Source organism: Oncorhynchus mykiss, chromosome 5 (genome assembly GCF_057628025.1).
Source record: "Oncorhynchus mykiss isolate SJ-2025 chromosome 5, ASM5762802v1, whole genome shotgun sequence".
NCBI lineage: Eukaryota > Metazoa > Chordata > Actinopteri > Salmoniformes > Salmonidae > Oncorhynchus > Oncorhynchus mykiss.
Window position 1 is genome coordinate 16,560,260 of NC_143026.1, and position 22,251 is coordinate 16,582,510.

Consider the following 22,251-nt stretch of genomic DNA (forward strand, 5'->3'; position numbering starts at 1 on the left):
GTGGGGCATGGGGTGGGTAGAAGGGGCATAAGTCTGATATGGGGGGGGGCTATATAGGGTGTGGCTAGGGTTTGCTTGGGGTGGTCTTAGCTGGTTGGGGTGTGGCTGGTGATGCTGTGGTCTGGGTGTAGGTCCTCTTTGTGTGTGTTCTCTAAGTGCAGGGACTTCGGGGAGGGGGTCTTGGAGGTCTGGGACGGTGTCTCGCTGTTCTGTGCGGGGTGTCCGTTGCTCTGTTGTTCCTGTGAGGTGCTGAGGCTAAGGTTGAGAGTGATGTCATTCAGGGTCCTGGCAAAAGTTGGGATTGCTGCCTTGTTTCGGTGGACCTGGTCGTAAAGGTTGTTCAAGTCCAGGGTGGAGTGGTGAGCCAGGTAGACATTAGGTTTTGAGGAACAGTCTCTTGCATTCACCCACTGTATGGTGGCAGGGTGAAAGTATTTTCGTGCTAGCAGGGTGGATATAAACACTTCGGGTGTTGTGGAAGTGGAAGAAGTGGAAGAAGCTTTATCAATCACTCCCTTGAGTGCTGTTGAGACACTTTCATGCTGGGCCCTCAGGTGATTTGTGCCCGTGTGAATTATAATGTGGCTGGGGGAACCTCTCTCTCTCTCTTTACATGCTCTTTACTCACTCTCTCTGATTCATTCCCATGTCTCAATACTATTCTTCAGTCAAGGTCAAAGGGTCGTGAAAACACAGACGGAAAATAAACTATTTAGGAAAAAGAGGCATATTTCTCTTTTACAGTATGTAAGACACTACCATGACACAGTAGAGTACTGTAGATCTTCAGGGTGCGCGTGTGTGTGTGTGTGTGTGTGTGTGTGTGTGTGTGTGTAGCCTTAAACCTTGGACCGCACACATCACTTAGAACCCGGACCTTTACCTCTCCTATAACTCTTCTATAACATAGAAAAACATGATTTTTTAAATTATTTTTTTCTTCACAAGTTCCTGGTGAAATAGAGATAGAAAACAGAGAGAGCAAGGCTGCAAGACACAGAGTGGTCAGTGAAACTGCTGCCAGAGAAAATATTATGCCTTAATTCCATATTCCATACTTTCTTTACCATCCCATCAATTATCCCATTCAGGAGAGCACTTCAGGATATTTTGCTTTCAACCAAATGATGTTTACCTTAGCGTACACACAATGAAAGTAAAATAAACTCTGCACTTTTCACTCGCTGTACTGCACACCATATTCAGTCAACGAAAACCAAAAATCGTATCGATGCATCGCAGGAGGTTGGGTGTCATAAACAGTGGCAATTCTCACTGTTCAAACTATATTTGTAATGTACTTAAAATACCCACCTCTGTGTGTTTTCTGCTGCAACACAAAACACATTTGAAGTCATTTTCCTAATCCTACAGTAGGCCCTCTTATCCCACCCTCTCTGTCCGAGACACTTTGAATTCAAATGTGGGCTTTGAATTAGATTGCGTGTAGAACAGCCCTGTAGCTGTACAGTAGCTGTGTGTGTGTGTGTGTGTGTGTGTGTGTGTGTGTGTGTGTGTGTGTGTGTGTGTGTGTGTGTGTGTGTGTGTCTTAGCGTTTGGAAGACTGAGCGTATTGAGCGTGATTAATTGGGTCTGTCGGCCAGTTATTGTGCGGAGCTGCACGGCCAATTTAAAACAGCATAGGTGGGTCCAGAATGACTCAACACTCAGGTTCACTACTAGAACAAAGCCTAGGAATAGACTGATAGAAAGGGACAGACGGATAGAAAGGGACAGACTGATAGAAAGGGACAGACTGATAGAAAGGGACAGACTGATAGTAAGGGACAGACTGATAGAAAGGGACAGACTGATAGTAAGGGACAGACTGATAGAAAGGGACAGACTGATAGTAAGGGACAGAATGATAGTAAGGGACAGACTGATAGAAAGGGACAGACTGATAGAAAGGGACAGACTGATAGTAAGGGACAGACTGATAGAAAGGGACAGACTGATAGAAAGGGACAGACTGATAGAAAGGGACAGACTGATAGAAAGGGACAGACTGATAGTAAGGGACAGACTGATAGTAAGGGACAGACTGATAGAAAGGGACAGACTGATAGTAAGGGACAGACTGATAGTAAGGGACAGACTGATAGAAAGGGACAGACTGATAGAAAGGGACAGACTGATAGTAAGGGACAGACTGATAGTAAGGGACAGACTGATAGTAAGGGACAGACTGATAGTAAGGGACAGACTGATAGAAAGGGACAGACTGATAGAAAGGGACAGACTGATAGTAAGGGACAGACTGATAGTAAGGGACAGACTGATAGTAAGGGACAGACTGATAGAAAGGGACAGACTGATAGTAAGGGACAGACTGATAGTAAGGGACAGACTGATAGAAAGGGACAGACTGATAGAAAGGGACAGACTGATAGAAAGGGACAGACTGATAGAAAGGGACAGACTGATAGAAAGGGACAGACTGATAGTAAGTGACGAATATGGAAGAAGTCAAGATGTCATCTCATCATAGTGCCACACCCACTTCCAATTTCACTCAAACTAGGAGTGTATTCGTTACGCTGATTCTGTTGCAAAATGTTTAGTCTGTTGCAAAACATTTTGTAACAGAAACCGTTTACTCCAAACGCTGTTGAGTTCCATTTTTCCCCTTAAACGGATGTTGTAGTTCAGTTGTGTCTCTCTTCAAAAAGAATAAGCTTCTGAATGAAGTTGGAAGGAACCCCATGTATTTTAGAGCACAGAAGAATCAACCATTTACACTTGTGCTAAACACTTGTGCTAAACGCTTGTGCTAAACGCTTGTGCTAAACGCTTGTGCTAAACACTTGTGCTAAACCCTTGTGCTAAACACTTGTGCTAAACCCTTGTGATAAACCCTTGTGCTAAACCCTTGTGCTAAACACTTGTGCTAAACCCTTGTGCTAAACACTTGTGCTAAACACTTGTGCTAAACCCTTGTGCTAAACGCTTGTGCTAAACCCTTGTGCTAAACGCTTGTGCTAAACACTTGTGCTAAACCCTTGTGCTAAACACTTGTGCTAAACACTTGTGCTAAACCCTTGTGCTAAACCCTTGTGCTAAACGCTTGTGCTAAACACTTGTGCTAAACCCTTGTGCTAAACGCTTGTGCTAAACACTTCACAGACTATTTTGTTTGGAATGGGAACGTGTGAAAACCATACAATTAAAATAAACAACAACTTCTGTTTAAGAACCCCAACAGCTTTTTGGTCATCTTGAAGAGCATTTGGTGTAAACGGTTTCTGTTGAAAAACATTTTACAACAGACAAAATGTTGTTCAACAGAACCGGCGTAATGAATACACCCCAGGCGTGCGTTTAGTTCGATTTAACTTTTGCTTTGGTATGGAATGGTTGGTACAGAATATGTTTCCCGAAACGTTTTTGTACCTTCTTGAACAGACTTTGTGGTATGTTTGCTCCGTTTGGTGGGTGTGGTGGGTGTGGTGGGTTTGGTGGGTGTGGTGGGTGTGGTGGGTTTGGTGGGTGTGGCTTGATGCAGTGAGTGACCTATTAAAGTGCAGCGGTGCATTTTGAACCCACAACCCAACCCCTCCCTGTTTTTCAATTGGTTGTTCAGTACAGCACCGTTTCCCATTTAAACACAGACTACTGTATACACATCTCAAGGAACCATGGAACCTTGCTGATTACAAGGCAATGCATTTGTTTCTGTTGACTGTTGGTCTTATTCAGTGGTGTAAAGTACTTCAGTAAAAATGCTTGAAAGTACTACTTAAGTAGTTTTGTGGGGTATCTTTACTTTACTATTTATATTTTGACAACTTTTACTTTACTACATTCCTAAAGAAAATGATGTACTTTTTACTGCATACATTTTCCCTGGCACTCAAAAGTACTCGATACATTTTGAATGCTTAGCAGGACAGAAAATGGTCTAATTCACACACTTATCAAGAGAACATCCCTGGTCATCCCTACTGCCGCTGATCTGGCGGACTCACTAAACACATGCTTCATTTGCAAATGTTGGAGTGTACCCCTGGCTATCCCAAAAAAATAATAATAACAATGGTGCCTTCTGGTTTGCTTAATGTAAGGAATTTGAAATAATTTATACTTTTACTTTTGATACGTAAGTATAGTTTAGCAATTACATTGACTTTTTATACTTAAGTATATTTAAAACCAAATATTTTTTGACTTTTACTCAAGTAGAATAATACTGGGTGACTTTCACTTTTACTTGAGTCATTTTCTATGAAGGTATCTTCACATTTACTCAAGTATGACAGTTGGGTACTTTATCCACCACTGGTTTAATTAATCATTAATTAATTGACTACTGACGTAAGAGTATTTGAGTGACAAATAACAGATAAGTAACTTTCTCATACCTTTTAATTAGATTTTCCTCCCTTTTTCCTGGTGTTTATTTATACCTGACAGAAACCTTATGATCCTGGTTTGCCAGGTTGTATTTGTCTCGTCTGGATCTGGTTGTCAAGTTCTATTACCTTTCAATGTGAAATCTAGAGTTATGCGCCTTTGATTCTCATTAACCTTTTGGGTTTGCTCTGCAAACGTTGTGGGCGTCTTCGGTGGGCAGCAGGCCGCCACGAGTATCACTTCTCCTCCACTTAACCTCTAGAGAGACATGTAGAGAGGAAATTGTTTTTAACCCCCCGGTTACTGTGTCTCCTCCAGGGCCTTGCTTCAGACATGCAGTCAACCTCCCTCTCACTGAGGCTGAGTCTGAAATGCCACCCTTTTCCCTACATAGTGCACTACTTTTGACCAGAGCTCTATGGGCCCTAGTCAAATATAGTGCACTATAAAGGGTATAGAGGGCCATTCGGGCTGCAGATTGACTCTCTGATTCTGAAGTACTACATGCAGACAGAATTGGCTGAGCCAATCCCATTCTTTTGACCTGTCTAAACCTTGTATTATGTGAGGTAGAAAGAGATTAGCGTGAAAGGATGACAAATGCAATTGCAAACCGAATCAAAACAAGTGTGTGTGTGTCCTTGTCTGTGTGCATGTCCTTGTCTGTGTGCATGTCCTTGTCTGTGTGCATGTCCTTGCCTCAGACAGAGCAACAGAGAGACATTGAGAGATCTATAGTAGAAAGAAAAGAGAAAACCCAAAAGGGAAGAGAGGGAGGAAAGCCGCTCTGAATGGAAACCGTCAATGTCATCAATGGAAAAGGAACAGATGTTTGTAATTTTCTAAATGTTCCTCTGGAGAGTCAAAGGGGACGAGTTCTCACTAACCTTTCATTAGAGCCAATTGGACAAACCCATTTTCTTAATATGACTTTCTGAGCTACTATTGGGTAATGGGTGCTGTCAGTCTCCATGGTCCCTCCTCTTACATCTGTGTCCCAAGTGGCACCCGATTTCCACTACTTTTGTCCAGAGCACTCATGCTATGGTCAAAAGTAGTGCACTATATTGGGAATAGGCTGCCATTTGGGACTCAGGCTGTATGGTTGACTTCTCCTCGCCGCCTGGCTTCCTAATAAAGCCATGAGATAGTGAGTGAAGACTGCTCTGGAGAAACAGGGACTCGCGTGTCTGTTTACATTCTTACTGCAGCAGTGAGAACAGGAAATGAGAATACACAACCCAGTGAGCAAAATTGGTTGGTAGACGTCTTTTCAACCAAAAATACTTATTTTAAACGTTTTGTTTTGGAAGAAAACACAGTGGAATAAATACAAGGATTTCTTTCAAAAGGTTTAGAAGAAACTTGAAATCTATATAGTGGCACGTTTTAGTGCAAACGGCCTATAAGAGTTGATAGTATATCTATTTGTGATTTTGTAAAGATGCTATAACACTTTTATTCGTGTCACAAACATTCTGCCATTCAGACGATAACAGATTAAGAAGAGACAACCTGCTGTAATCTATAAACCTGAATGTAGTGGCCATTGTAAACACCCAACGACTTGTAAACAAATATGTTATAAAACCTTTATGTAAGCCCATTACACTGAAATGTAATCAAGAAATGTAGTGGTAAACATCTATTGTTAATCCTCCAGTGGGTGTTTCCATAAGACAGCGAATGGGGTGACCTCTGTCTTCACTGTCTGTCTACACAGAAGGATCTATTGGACTCATTCATGCTTCTTTTCCCTAAACACCTCTGTGATCACTACAGCTTGCCCAGCATTAGCCTGGTCCATGGGGTAAACACTACTGACACATCTACATGAACATACTACCTCAATCAGCCTGACTAACTGGTGTCTGTATGTAGCCTCTCTACTTTTATAGCCTCGCTACTGTATATAGCCTGTCTTTTTACTGTTGTTTTTATTTCTTTACTTACCTATTGTTCACCTAATACCTTTTTTGCACTATTGGTTAGAGCCTGTAAGTAAGCATTTCACTGTAAGGTTGTATTCAGCGCACGTGAAAATAAATTGATTTGATAGATCACAGTCCGTAATGAAGGAGGCTCTGACTGTGGTCTGCAACGCTCAATGTCTTGGTATTAAACTGAGCCAAAGGTAGATAGACACATAGTGTTGGACAGATCTAAGAAGGACACAGTAGGATATAAGCTTAAAAGGTGTGTGTGTGTGTGTGTGTGTGTGTGTGTGTGTGAGTGAGTGTATGCAGGTGTGTCTGTGTATATCAGATTGAGCTCAGATGTCATGTGATTAACATACTCTGATGGAGGGAGGTTCCCTCCAGAGAGACAGAAGGAGTGGTTGTGTTCTCCTAAGCCTGGCACATGTCCAGCATGATTGATTAGATGGAAGGGGGTTTCTCTGTCTCGGCACACACACTTACGCACGCACGCACGCACTCACACACACACACATAGACACACACACTTACGCACGCACGCACTCACACACACACATAGACACACACACTTACGCACGCACTCACACACACAAACATAGACACACACATGCACACACACAATAGGGGCATCACTGGATCCTCCAAACTTCCTGTACACCCCTGAGAGCTTATTGGGGTTGTTAGTAGAGGGGAATTCCCAACTTGAAGGCTTCAAACCCCCTGGTCCCCTACAACTTCAACAACACTGACCAACTGAGTGGATGGTTAAGCCGCCTATCACCTACAGATTAACTCTGTCAATCACAGCTGCCTCCCAGACATAGCCAATCAGCAGGGGGGACACTCAGTAGAGGCGGGCCAGTCTGGTGTGTGACAGTAGAAGATAAATAATGACTAATCTTCAGAGACACGATAGAGAGAGGGAAGGAGAGAGTGATTAGGGAAGGCGAGAGAGAGAATAATGCATGCAGAGGAGAATTAGGACGATTCCCACTAAATATCAAAATCCAGAAAAGAGCAATTCAATTCTACAACTACCTAAAAAGAAGCAATTTGCAAACCTTCCATAACAAACACTGCGACTGACCCAAATTTAAGGAAAGCTATTGAGAAAGACTGCCGTAGGCAGACCTGGCTCTCAAGAGAAGACAGGCTATGTGCACACTGCCCACAAAATGAGGTGGAAACCGAGCTGCACTTCCTAACCTCCTGCCAAATATATGACCATATTAGAGACACTTTTGCCTCAGATTACACAGATCCACAAAGAATGTGAAAACAAATCCAATCTTGATAAACTCACATATCTATTTGGTGAAAGAACACAGAGCGTGACCACAGCAGCAATATTTGTGACTTTTTGCCATAAGAAAAGGGTAACCAGTGAAGCATAATCAACAGTGTAAATACAACTTATATTTATCTGATTATTTGTTTTACCTTTCATACTTCAACTACTTGCACATTGTTACAACACTGTACATAGCCAATAATATAACATTTGTGAGTGTACTCTTTACTGTTAATTTCTGATTGTTTATTGTCTATTCCACTTGCTTTGGCAATGTAAACCTGGTTCCCATGCCAATAAAGCCTTTTGAATTGAAATTGAAGTGAGAGAGAGAAAAGAGAGAATGAACGAGAGCTAGTGAGAAGAAAGCTTTTGGATGACATAAGAGAGAGAAAACACACCAACTTAATATGCAGAACCTGTCAGTTCAAATACAAAGTTTCTAGTACTGTAGTTACAGACAGAGAGAGTGAGAACAGGCTGTTCATGTCTCTTAAGGCAGCCCCCTGCACCTCTCTGATTCAGAGGGGTTGGGTTAAATGCGGAAGACACATTTCAGTTGAATGCATTCAGTTGTACAACTGACTAGGTATCCCCCTTTCCTTTCCCAACCAATCAGACAACTAGAAGAGAGAAAAGACAGCGAGAGGGGAAAAGGGATAAGAGAGAAAGAGAGGGGCGAGAGAGAGAGGGGGGAGAGGAGAGAGAGAGAGAGAGAGAGAGAGAGGGGGGGGGGAGAGGGGGGGAGGAGAGAGAGAGAGAGAGAGGGGGGGAGAGAGAAAGAGAGAGAGTGAGAGAGAGGGGGCGAGAGAGAGAGAAAGAGAGAGAGAGAGAGAGAGAGAGGGGGTGGGGGAGAGAGAAAGAGAGAGAGGAGGGAGAGAGAGAGAAAGAGAGAAGAGTGAGAGAAAGAGAGAGAGGGGGGGAGAAAGGGAGATAAGAGCAAAAGACGGGGGGAGATGAGAGAGAACAGAGTTAGGCTTGGGTGATGTACCGTTTATACCCTATACCAGGGTATTTCGGCTGCGGGGGTGTGTGCTACGCCACTGCTCAAATATATTATATGCAGCTCAGGGCTCCAGCTTTGGATTTGGTTTGCTAACTTGCTAGCTAAGTGGCTAGCTGTCAAGATCAAGCTTACTTGTGCCAGCAGAGACATTCAATCCCCTCCTGGATCAAGATTCCTGTTGCCTAAATTGTTTGGTCATTTAATTTTTTTATAGCACCCCTTGTGTACGTGCATATTCAGTAATATTATATGCCGGTACGGTATGACGGTATAAAAAAACCTGCATATCGCGCCAGCTTAAACAGAGCTGCTGTGTCTAATTGGCCTGTGATTGTGTTGTGGCCCTACGGACTGAGACGCTACGAGTCATTACCCCTCGCCCAGTCTCTGCTGTCTCACTTCATTTAATAGAGCCTGGAAGGAGGCTTGTGTTTGAGTGAAGCCTGGAACTACGTTAAAAACCTCTGTCTGAGTACTTGTTCTATTATAAATTTTCCTCAGCACTGCCATTATGAAGTATTCCTTGACATTGGCGTTTGTCTGTTTCTTAAGGCCTTCTCACCAGTATGTGAATCGCACATAAAGTATAGACCACATCAGAATGTTGTCACAATAGCAAGCAAATTTAGTTCCGGGTATGATTATGTGCATGGCTGTGCTCTGTATTTACAGAGCAATCACATAATATAGTTGACAGTACAGTAAAGAACCAGACAAATGAACTTCTAAGTTATATCTCAAATATATTTTTTCCTCAGTACAGGCGATGTATGGTAGACCTGTTTATCAGTGGTGGTGTTTCTTGAGGCCTGACGCCTTGGGAAGCACATTCAAACCTTTGTCTAAATAGGTTAGCTATTCATTCAGTATCTCAATGTACATCACGAAGGTACACCACGACTCAGAGAAATGAGAATTCATGATGCTCTTCTGGGAATCAACCCAAAAAGTTAATTTACAGAATTCCAAATGTCAGGGGGAAGAGGCTGCTTCAAATATCAACCATCCATTACTTATGGGTACCTTTGTTTTGTGTGTGTGTGTGTGTGTGTCAATGTTATTTTCCTGTTTGAAAATACAACAGCTTAATGACTGTTCCTCTCTCTATACATATTGTTTTGTACTTGTTCTCTCAGATTTTGTGATAGCCAATTGGTAGTTACAGTTTTGTCCCATCTGTCACGTTCTGACCTTAGTTCCTTTGTTATGTGTCAGGGCGTGAGTTGGGGTGTGTTGTTCTAGTTTTTTTTTTTTAATGTGTTTGGCATTCTCAATCAGAGGCAGCTGTCAATCGTTGTTCTGATTGTTATTTTTTTTTAGTTATAAATGTTCTGAATTATAAATTGATATAATGAACGCTGTGTGACCTTACCACACGCTCCGATCCTTGCGACTCCTCGTCAGAAGAAGAGGACGAGCGTTACACCATCGCTGCAACTCCAGTACGGACTCGGGAGAGGCGAAGGTCAGGAGCCATGTGTCCTCCAAAACACAACCCAACACAGCCTCACTACTTCTTTACACACTGCTAGCTTAACCCGAAAGCCAGCCGCACCAATGTGTCAGAGGAAACAACTGGCGACATTGTCAGCAGGACAAAGACATCCCTGCCGGCCTAACCCTCCCCTAACCCTGTCGAGACTGTCGAGGCCAATTGTGCACCGCCTCATGGCCGGCTGCAACACAGCCCGGGATCGAACCCGGGTCTGTAGCGACGTCTCAAGCACTGCAGTGCCTTATACCGTGATGCAGTGCCTTATACCGCTGCGCCACTCGGGAGGCCACATTACCCATATTTTAATGTATGTCATTTATGTGAAATTAAAGTCATACATTGTTATTCTCTAAAAATGACTCTTTCTATGTGTCTATGCTTGTCCTCAGTTCCCTTTTGAAAGTCCTGTCTTCATGACTCTCTTTATGCTGTATATATAAACTCCATTATTGACCGCATCCCAAATGGCACCCCACTACCCCCAAGTGCACTATAGAGGTTATAAGGGGCTATTTGGAACGCTATATATGTGTAGTTGAGAATCTAAGAGACCAAAGAAACCCTATTTTGAATGAGGAACTAGAGTCCTTCAAGAGAAACAACAGGTGAACACAGCAGTTGTTCAACTCGTCTTTTATTCATTCATTCCTTTATTATTGCTGTGTTTCTCTCCTTCAAAGTGTGGGAAAGAAAAGCCGCCCTCTCTTCAGCTCCTCCGATTCCTTCTTGCCAATCACCAGTCGACACCCGTACTGCCGTCCAATCATATCTCTCCTTAACCACCTCGTCATCACCTCAAACTGCCATCCAGAATAAGCCTACATTTAGAGTAGGTACTATTGTTCAATTCATTTTAAGTCGTCAGTTTAACTCAATCTCATTATCTCACTCTCAAGGCCAGGAGTTGTTCATGACCATGTGACCTGGCCAGAAATAAAGCCCTAGACTAGTCATGCATATAAATATATCTGTTATTGTTGTAGTTGTCATACAGAAAGCCTGTGTAAGTATGGAGATGAGACAATCGCCATGTTTCTCACCATGAGACCATGTTTACAGACAATTACTGAACTAACCCTGTTTTAACCTGTTATGACACTTTTTCCTATCTCTCGCTTCCTCCCATTCCCCAAATGAACAAACACTCAGCAGTAATGTCACTATCTCCTTCATTTAAACTGAGACCCAAACTCTCAGGCTTAGCAAAAATACCCTGTCATTCCGAACTTCAGAGAGATAGATAGATAAATAGAGAAAGTGAAATAGAGAGAGAGAGAGAGAGAGATATAATTCATCAGTGAGTTTGTCTTTTCTCCTGAGGCCTCTCGCTGATTCCCAATTATTGTTCCACTCTGTAGGTCTTCTGATCAAAGCTAAAAATCCCTGAAAACCTTTTGCCATTAAGAGGGGCTATAAAACCTTTCATGCCTCACCATTCATCTAATAACACCATTCCACTTGGATATGTAACACCATATGTTAGGTTTCACTGCTGATCAGGCCATTTGCCAGCTTTTCCGATCAGAGCTGTTTACTAGTCCTAAAACCAACATTCAGCCAATCACATTGGCTCTTCTAGCCCTAAAACCAACATTCAGCCAATCACATTGCCTCTTCTAGCCCTAAAACCAACATTCATCAAACTACCACACTGTGAGTATGAGTGTGAGTGACCAAACACATCATCAAACTACCACACTGTGAGTATGAGTGTGAGTGACCAAACACATCATCAAACTACCACACTGTGAGTATGAGTGTGAGTGACCAAACACATCATCAAACTACCACACTGTGAGTATGAGTGTGAGTGACCAAACACATCATCAAACTACCACACTGTGAGTGTGAGTGTGAGTGACCAAACACATCATCAAACTACCACACTGTGAGTATGAGTGTGAGTGACCAAACACACAAACACAGTTCCATCACCACTTCTCTTCCATTCGCTGTTCCTTTTCTATCACTTCCCTGTTCCTTTCTTCATAACTCTTCATAGTCTGATGCCTGAGAGAGGGCAGCTGTTCTCAACGTCACAGCACTTCACATCCAATGTTCCCACAACGTTCCCACAACGTTCCCACAACGTTCCCACAACGTTCCCACAACGTTCCCACAACATTCCTACAGTATGTCACTTTGACTTCTGTAACGCTTGGTGTTGAACACCCTGTAAATGAGTTGAGAGCATGTAATGAAATACATCTAAAGCATCTTGACTACTAACTTGTCACTGACACTATAGGCTACATTAACAGTGAAAGACTTCTGCTACATGATTATTCTCAATTCTCTACTTATTTACTAATAACAAATACAATCATTATTCTCTATAAAAAATACTAGGATCTGTCCATATGGCAATAATTTATAGAATAATAGATCCTTTGATGTTCCTTTTCTGTGAATGTGTTGAAATATGTTCAGGTCATGCGCAATTCTGTCCAGCTGTGTGTTGTGAAAGGACAGAAAAACTAGTCTTGAAATCCAGCTCACTCAACATTTTAGGAATATGGACCGAATGAGGCCTACAAAACACTATTGCATTTCAGAGTGCGTTAGAAGCTCTGATAACAGTCTGTGTCAGTCATTTTATTGTGTGGTGTCTGTTGCAGCATCAGTGTCAGTCAGCTAGGAGCCCCCAGCCCCAGAGGCCTCAAATGAAGTCACGGCCTGTAGTAGCTCTCCCAGCCCGTCTTCCTAGCTCCGTTGTGGGACACTGGAGTCCTCAGGGCTGCTGTCCAGCAACTCATCCTCTGAGAAGCTGATGTGCAGACAGGTGTCATTGATGGGGGAGGAGAAGGGGAGCGTGTGCTCGTAGCTGTCCGCGTGTGTGCCTGGGGTGGTGGTGACGCATGACAGGGGCGCAGTTTCCCCCTTCATGTCTTCTAGGGGGCTGCCACAGCCGCTAGAGGCAGTCAGGAATGCCCCCCTGTCCCCAAACGGGTCCTCTTCGTCGTGGAGGGGCGAGAGATGCGATTTAGTCTCGGAGCGGACGCCGGAATCCTCGCTAGCTGAGCCGCACGAGCCGCTCTCGCCGCCTCCGTTGCTGAGCTGGTGGAAGTCTCCTGAGAGTCCGGAAGAGAGGGAGCAGGGCGTGATGTCCGGGAAGGACAGGCTCTCGCTCCGGCTCGGAACGCCACCATTCCCGTCTACTTGTGTGGTCAGGGGCATGGTCAGCGGGTTGAACTCCAACCCCGGAGAGACAGTTCGGCTGGCTCGCTTACGGTTGAAGGACGGGGGAGGCGGGTCCAATTTAGGGATGATCTGTTTAAACCTGTCAATCAGAAAAGAGAGTTGTATTTAATCGAAGGTCACATCTCAAATGACACCATATTCTCCATGTAGTGCCCTACTGTGATGAACTACTTTAGACCAGAGCTGTGTAGACCAGAGCTGTGTAGACCAGAGCTGTGTAGACCAGAGCTGTGTAGACCTGGCGATTTAAGCGCATCGAGGGGCACCCCACTCTGTTCCCTATAGTGCACTACTTTTGACAAGTAGTGCACTATATGGGGGTATTAGGGTGTCATTTGAAATGCAGGCTAAGTGAAATATGCGTCTTATATTCTTCAAAATGTCAAATAGTGTCAATAACATGAGCTACTGCTCTTAATGTAAATGTAGTGAGTGTTTTCTCTATAACATGCAGGGGCATTTCAAAGGGAAATAAGCCTCGCTGTTTACATTTTCACAGTGACACTTCCATTCTTTAAACCCAATGCACTTTGAGGTAAGCCGCTGCCCGATGGGAGCTGTGTGTGTATGTGTGTGTGTGTGTGTGTGTGTGTGTGTGTGTGTGTGTTTGGTGAGAGCAGTCTGGGCACTTATCTTGGTCCCACAGCTCCCCTGTTGGGAGGAAGAGGGGAAGAGAAAGAGAGAGAGAGAGATGAGAGAGAAAGGGAGCTGCAGGCTTTCCTCTCCTCTATCGACAGCACCAAACACACACTATAAATAGCTGCATTGCAGTCTCCCTGTTTAGACCACAGAAAACCCATGGTGGTTATACCACACACACACACAAACACACACACTATGCAGCACCAATCAAAAGTTTGAAAACACCTACTCATTCAAGGGTTTTTCTGTATTTTACTATATTCTACATTGTAGAATAATAGTGAAGACATCAAAACTATGAAATAACACATATGGAATCATGTAATAAACAAAAAAGTCCAAATATATTTTATATTCTTCAAAGTAGCCACCCTTTGCATTGATCACAGCTTTGCAGACCCTTGGCATTCTCTCAACCAGCTTTACCTGGAATGCTTTTCCAACAGTCTTGAAGGAGTTCCCACATACAGTATGCTGAGTACTGGTAACTCTAATTAAATTATTTCAGGGGGGGCGGGAGCAGACGGTTTGATGGTTTTTGCGACTGCACCTGAAGAAACTTTCAAAGTTCTTGACATTTTCCGGATTGACTGACCTTAATGTTTTAAAGTAATGATGGACTGTCATTTCTCTTTGCTTAGTTGAGCTGTTCTTGCCATAATATGGACTTGGTCTTTTACCAAATAGGGCTATCTTCTGTATACCAACCTTACCTTGTTACAACACAACAGATTGGCTCAAACACATTAAAAAGGAAACAAATTCCAATAATGAACTTTTAACAAGGCATACCTGTTAATTGAAATGCATTCCAGGTGACTACCTCATGAAGCTGGTTGAGAGAATGCTAAGAGTGTGCAAAGCTGTCATTAAAGCAAAGGGTGGCTAATTTGAAGAATCTCAAATATAACATATATTTTAATTTGTTTAACACTTTTTTGGTTACTACATGATTCCATAGTTTTGATGTCTTCACTATTATTCTACAATGTAGAAAAACCCTGGAATGAGTAGGTGTGTCCAAACTTTTGACTGGTACTGTATATACAAAAGTATGTGGACAGCCCTTCAAATGAGTGGATTCGGCTATTTCAGCCATACCTGTTACTGACAGGTGTATAAAATGGAACACACAGCTATGTAATCTCCATAGACAAACTTTGGCAGTAGAATGGCCTTACAGAAGAGCTCAGTGACTTTCAACGTGGCACCGTCAGAGGGTGACGGCTTTCCAACAAGTCAGTTTGTCAAATTTTTGCCCTGCTAGAGCTTCTGCTGCTGTTATTGTGAAGTGGAAAATTCAAGGATCAACAACGGCTCAGCATCGTGGTAGGCCACACAAGCTCACAAACACAACCGCAGAGTGTTGAAGTGTGTCGCGAGTAAAAATCATCTGTCCTTGGTTGCAACACTCACTACTGAGTTCCAAACTGCCTCTGGAATCAACGTCAGCACAAGAAGTGTTCGTCGGGAGCTTCATGATATGGGTTTCCATGGCCAAGCGTTGGCTGGAGTGGTGTAAAGCTAGCCGCCATTGGACTCTGGAGCAGTGGAAACGCGTTCTCTGGAGTGATGAATCACAGTCCGACGGACTAATCTTGGTTTTGGAGAATAGCAGGAGAACGCTACCTGACCAAATGCATAGTTCCAATTGTAAACTTTGGTGAAGGAGGAATAATGGTCTGGGGCTGTTCTTCATGGTCCAAGCCCCTTAGTTCCAGTGAAGGGAATTCTTAATTCTTAATGCTACATCAGACAAATAAATTCTAGACGATTCTGTGCTTCCAACTTTGTGGTAACAGTTTGGGGAAGGCCCTTTCCTGTTTCAGCATGACAATTCCCCCGTGCACAAAGCGAGATCCATACAGAAATGGTTTGTCGAGATCAGTGTGGAAGAACTTGACTGGCCTGCACAGAGCCCTGACCTCAACCCCATCGAACACCTTTGGGATGAATTGGAACGCTGACTGCAAGCCAGGTCTAATCTCCCAACATCAGTGCCTGACCTCACTAACGCTCTTGTTGCTGAATGGAAGCAAGTCCCCGCAGCAATGTTCCAACATCTAGTGGAAATGATTCCCAGAAGAGTGGAGGCTGTTATATCAGCAAAGGGGATCAACATATTAATGTCCATGATTTTGGAATTAGATGTTGATGAGCAGGTGTCCACATACTTTTGGTCAGTAGTGTACATCTGTAAACACAGCCAAACACACGTGTGCGCACACAAACACAAACACACACAAGCAAAGAAACACACACACATATTTGTTTGTTTTGTTTCCTAAGTGAAGCTACGACAGCCAATGAGTGAAGCCTGTTTGTAGTGTGTGAGCTGTTATGAGTTGTAACTGTCGTTAGCTCTAACTGGCTCCCTCCTATATGTACTGTGTGCTGCTATTGAACATCTATATAAAGCTTATAACGGGTTTACAAAGGCTTCATTAAGCCTTTCATGTTGTTGCCTGTTAAAGGTGACACTGGCTGGTTCCTAAGTGTGTAGTTATTGCGTTGTATGGAGCCTGGTTTCTAGTTGTGTGATGTGTAGTTATTGCGTTGTATGGAGCCTGGTTTCTAGTTGTGTGATGTGTAGTTATTGAGTTGTATGGAGCCTGGTTTCTAGTTGTGTGATGTGTAGTTATTGAGTTGTATGGAGCCTGGTTTCTAGTTGTGTGATGTGTAGTTATTGAGTTGTATGGAGCCTGGTTTCTAGTTGTGTGATGTGTAGTTATTGAGTTGTATGGAGCCTGGTTTCTAGTTGTGTGATGTGTAGTTATTTAGTTGTATGTAGCCTGGTCTCTAATTGTCTGATGTGTAGCTATTGAGTTGTATGGAGCCTGGTTTCTAGTTGTAGTTATAGAATGGTGTGTGAAGTGTAGTTATTGAGTTGTATGTAGCCTGGTGTCTAGTTGTGTGATGTGTAGTTATTTAGTTGTATGTAGCCTGGTCTCTAGTTGTAGTTATAGAATGGTGTGTGATGTGTAGTTATGTAGTTTTAATTAGCCTGGTCTCTAGTTGTGTGATGTGTAGTTATTGAGTTGTATGGAGCCTGGTTTCTAGTTGTGTGATGTGTAGTTATTGAGTTGTATGGAGCCTGGTTTCTAGTTGTGTGATGTGTAGTTATTGAGTTGTATGGAGCCTGGTCTCTAGTTGTGTGATGTGTAGTTATTGAGTTGTATGGAGCCTGATCTCTAGTTGTGTGATGTGTAGTTATTGAGTTGTATGGAGCCTGGTTTCTAGTTGTGTGAAGTGTAGTTATTGAGTTGTATGGAGCCTGGTCTCTAGTTGTGTGATGTGTAGTTATTGAGTTGTATGGAGCCTGGTCTCTAGTTGTGTGATGTGTAGTTATGTAGTTGTATGGAGCCTGGTTTCTAGTTGTAGTTATAGAATGGTGTGTGAAGTGTAGTTATTGAGTTGTATGGAGCCTGGTCTCTAGTTGTAGTTATAGAATGGTGTGTGAAGTGTAGTTATTGAGTTGTATGGAGCCTGGTTTCTAGTTGTAGTTATAGAATGGTGTGTGAAGTGTAGTTATGTAGTTGTATGGAGCCTGGTTTCTAGTTGTAGTTATAGAATGGTGTGTGAAGTGTAGTTATTTAGTTGTATGGAGCCTGGTCTCTAGTTGTAGTTATAGAATGGTGTGTGAAGTGTGGTATTAGACACAGTAGGAGCGAGGGGGTAATAAACAGTATTTTACAGTGAGTCTGACTGAGTGGTTGAATCTCTAGCTAGCAGCTCCCCAGACAGTCTGTGTGATTTCCATATGTTTGACTCAGCACTTCTGTCCTGTCTGCTGTTTGGGCTTCCATACACCTCCCTCCCAGTGCTACCACTCCTCCTCTCTTTCTCCCTCCCTCACTCCTCCTCTCTCGACCTCTCTCTTTCTCTTTCCCCCTCCTCCCCCCTCCCTCACTCCTCCTCTCTCAACCTCTCTCTTTCCCCCTCCTCCCCCCTCCCTCACTCCTCCTCTCTCAACCTCTCTCTTTCCCCCTCCTCCCCCCTCCCTCACTCCTCCTCTCTCGACCTCTCTTTCTCTTTCCCCCTCCTCCCCCCTCCCTCACTCCTCCTCTCTCTTTCTCTTTCCCCCTCCCCCCCCTCCCTCACTCCTCCACTCTCGACCTCTCTCTTTCTCTTTCCCCCCCCCTCACTCCTCCTCTCTCTTTCTCTTTCCCCCTCCTCCCCCCTCCCTCACTCCTCATCTCTCGACCTCTCTCCCTCCCTCACTCCTTCTCTCTTTCTCCCTCCTCCCCCATCACTCCTCCTCTCTCGACCTCTCTGTTTCTCATTTCCCCCTCCCCCCCCTCTCGACCTCTCTCCCTCCCTCACTCCTTCTCTCTTTCTCATTCCCCCTCCTCCCCCCTCTCTCGACCTCTCTCCCTCCTTCTCATTCCCCCTCCTCCCCCCTCTCTCCCTCCCTCACTCCTCCTCTCTCAATCTCTCTCTTTCCCCCCCTCTCCCTCCCTCACTCCTCCACTCTCGACCTCTCTCTTTCTCTTTCCCCTTCTCTCCCTCCCTCACTCCTCCTCTCTCGACCTCTCTCTTTCTCTTCCCGCCCTCTCTCCCTCCCTCACTCCTCCACTCTCGACCTCTCTCTTTCTCTTTCCCCCTCCTCCCCTCCCTCACTCCTCCTCTCTCTAGCTCTTTCTCCTTCTCCTCCTCTCAATTCAATTCAGTGTAAGGGCTTTATTGGCATGAGAAACATATGTTAACATCGCCAAAGCAAGTGAAGTAGATAATATACTAAAGTGAAATAAAACTTAACAGTAAACATTAAACAAAAAGAAGCTCAAAAAGAATAAAGACATTTTATGTCTATATGCAGTGTTTTAACGATGTGCAAATAGTTGAAGTATAAAAAGGAGAATAAATCAACATAAATATGGGTTGTATTTACAATAGTGTTTGTTCTTCACTGGTTGCCCTTTTCTTGTGGCAACAGGTCACAAATATTGCTGCTGTGATGGCACACTGTGGTATTTCACGGTGGCCTTTCTTAATAGCAAAGCTATAGTACATAGTCAAAGCTTTCCTTAATTCCGGGTATGTCACAGTGGTCAGGTATTGTGCCCCTGTGTACTCTCTGTTTAGGGCCAAATAACATTCTAGTTTGCTCAGTTCTTTTTTTGTTAATTCTTTCCAATGTGTCAAGTAATTATCTTTTTGTTTTCTCATGATTTGGTTGGGTCTAATTGTGTTGCTGTCCTGGGGCTCGGGGTCTCTTTGTGTTTGTTGACAGAGCCCCAGGACCAGCTTGCTTAGGGGACTCTTCTCCAGGTTCATCTCTCTGTAGGTGATGGCTTTGTTATGGAAGGTCTGGGAATCGCTTCCTTGTAGGTGGTTGTAGAATTTAACGTCTCTTTTCTGGATGTTGATCATTAGTGGGTATTGGCCTAATTCTGCTCTGCATGCATTATTTGGTGTTTTGTGAATTATTGGTTGGTGAGCGGACCCCAGACCTCACAACCATATAGGGCATTGGGTTCTATAACTGATTCAAGTATTTTTAGCCAGATCCTAATTGGTATGTCGAATTTGATGTTCCTTTTGATGGCATAGAAGGCCCTTCCCGCCTTGTCTCTCAGCTCGTTCACAGCTTTGTGGAAGTTACCTGTGGCGCTGACGTTAGGGCCGAGGTATGTATAGTTTTTTGTGTGCTCTAGGGCAACGGTGTCTAGATGGAATTTGTATATGTGGTCCTGGCAACTGGACCTTTTTTGGAACACCATTTGTTTTGTCTTACTGAGATTTACTGTCAGGGCCCACTCTCTACCTCTCTCTTTCTACTGGCCTCCTCTCTCTACCTCTCTCTTTCTACTTGCCTCCTCTCTCTACCTCTCTCTTTCTACTGGCCTCCTCTCTCTACCTCTCTCTTTCTACTTGCCTCCTCTCTCTACCTCTCTCTTTCTACTTGCCTCCACTCTACCTCTCTCTTTCTACTTGCCTCCTCTCTCTGCCTCGCTCTTTCTACTTGCCTCCACTCTCTACCTCTCTCTTTCTACTGGCCTCCTCTCTCTTTCTACTCGCCTCCTCTCTCTACCTCTCTCTTTCTACTGGCCTCCTCTCACTTTCTACTTGCCTCCTCTCTCTGCCTCGCTCTTTCTACTTGCCTCCTCTCTCTGCCTCGGTCTCCTTCCCCCTCCTTTCGCTGCCTTTCTGTCTCCTTCCCCCTCCTATCTCTGTCTGATTCCCCTCCGCCCCCTCTCTGTCTCCCTCTCTCTCTCCCTTACCCCTCTCGTTCTCTCTCTACCCTTCTCTCTCTCCCTTACCCCTCTCTGTCTCCGTCTCGTTCTCTCTCTACCCTTCTCTCTCTCCCTCTCTGTCATTCTCTCTCCCTCTCTACCCTTCTCTCTCTCCCTTACCCCTCTCTTTACCCCTCTCTGTCCTTCTCTCTCCCTCTCTACCCTTCTCTCTCTCCCTTACCCCTCTCTTTCCCTCTCTCTTTACCCCTCTCTCTCTCCCTCTCTGTCCTTCTCTCTTACGCTCTACCCCTCTCTCACTCCCTCTCTGTCCTTCTCTCTCCCTCTCTACCCTTCTCTCTCTCCCTTACCTCTCTCTTTACCCCTCTCTCTCTCTCTACCCTTCTCTCTCTCCCTTACCCCTCTCTTTCCCTCTCTGTCCTTCTTTCTCCCTTACCCCTCTCTTTCCCTCTCTCTTTACCCCTCTCTCTCTCTACCTCCCTCTCTGTCCTTCTCTCTCCCGCTCTACCCCTCTCTGTCTCCCTCTCTGTTCTTCTCTCTACCCTTCTCTCTCTCCTGCTCTACCCCTCTCTCTCTCTCCCTCTGTCCTTCTCTCTCCCTCTCTACCCTTCTCTCTCTCCCTTACCCCTCTCTGTCTCCCTCTCGTTCTCTCTCTACCCTTCTCTCTCTCCCACTCTCTCTCTCCCTCTCTGGTCTTCTCTCTCCCTCTCTACCCTTCTCTCTCTCCCTTACCCCTCTCTTTACCCCTCTCTCCCGCTCTACCCCTCTCTCTGTCCTTCTCTCTCCCTCTCTACCCTTCTCTCTCTCTCCCGTACCCCTCTCTGTCTCCTTCTCGTTCTCTCTCTACCCTTCTCTCTCTCCCGCTCTACCCCTCTCTCTCTCCCTCTCTGTCCCTCTCTACCATTCTCTCTCTCTCCCTTACCCCTCTTTTTACCCCTCTCTGTCTCCCTCTCGTTCTCTCTCTACCCCTCTCTCGTTCTCTCTGTCCTTCTCTCTCCCTCTCTACCCCCTCTCTCTCCCTCTCTGTCCTCTCTACCCTTCTCTCTCTCCCTCTCTACCAATCTCTGTCTCCCTCTACCCCTCTCTCTCTCCCTCTCTGTCCTTCTCTCTCCCTCTCTACCCTTCTCTCTCTCCCTTACCCCTCTCTTTACCCTTCTCTCTCTCCCGCTCTACCCCTCTCTCTCTCCCTCTCTGTCCCTCTCTACCCTTCTCTCTCTCTCCCCTACCCCTCTCTTTACCCCTCTCGTTCTCTCTCTACCCTTCTCTCTCTCCCGCTCTACCCCTCTCTCTCCCTCCTTCTCTCTCCCTCTCTACCCCCTCTCTCTCCCTCTCTGTCCTCTCTACCCATCTCTCTCTCCCTCTCTACCCATCTCTGTCTCCCTCTACCCTTCTCTCTGTCCCTTGCCCCCTCTCTGTCCTTCTCTCTCCCGCTCTACCCCTCTCTCTGTCCTTCTCTCTCCCTCTCTACCCTTCTCTCTCTCCCTCTCTACCCATCTCTGTCTCCCTCTACCCTTCTCTCTCTCCCTTACCCCTCTCTGTCCTTCTCTCTCCCGCTCTACCCCTCTCTCTCTCCCTCTCTGCCCTACTCTCTCCCTCTCTGTCTGCCTCCTTCACTCTTGCCCTCTCTCTCTCTCTCCTTCTGTTCATCTCTATCCCTCCTCTTCCTCTGTTCATCCCTATCCCTCCTCTCCTTCTGTTCATCTCTATCCCTCCTCTCCCTCTGTTCATCTCTATCCCTCCTCTCCCTCTGTTCATCTCTATCCCTCCTCTCCCTCTGTTCATCTCTATCCCTCCTCTCCCTCTGTTCATCTCTATCCCTCCTCTCCCTCTGTTCATCTCTATCCCTCCTCTCCCTATGTTCATCTCTATCCGTTACTCTCTGAATGTGCATTCTCTTCCAATCTGTCACCCCTACCTCCACGCTGACTGGAAGACTTAATTTAATGAGGTGACAAACATACCAAGGTCTCCCTACTCCTCCCTACCCCTGGAGCCATTACTCTGGATGGCAGTAAGTATGTAAGGTCTCCCTACCCCCGGAGACATTAATCTGGCTGGCAGTAAGGTCTCCCTACTCCTCCCCACCCCCGGAGACATTACTCTGGCTGGCAGTAAGGTCTCCCTACTCCTCC

The 22,251-nt window shown here is 44.9% G+C and overlaps 1 protein-coding gene across 1 annotated transcript in view; it reads right to left on the reverse strand.

Annotated features, from left to right (window-relative positions):
• Positions 1-10,702: 10,702 nt before the first annotated feature.
• Positions 10,703-22,251, reverse strand: part of si:dkey-34e4.1 (carboxyl-terminal PDZ ligand of neuronal nitric oxide synthase protein) — a 191,131-nt gene continuing 179,582 nt past the window's right edge. Inside the window, exon 11 of the mRNA XM_036976925.2 lies at positions 10,703-13,362. Within this exon, the coding sequence (XP_036832820.1) occupies positions 12,786-13,362 (577 nt within the window). The 3' untranslated portion in view covers positions 10,703-12,785. The remainder of the gene's footprint in view (positions 13,363-22,251) is intronic.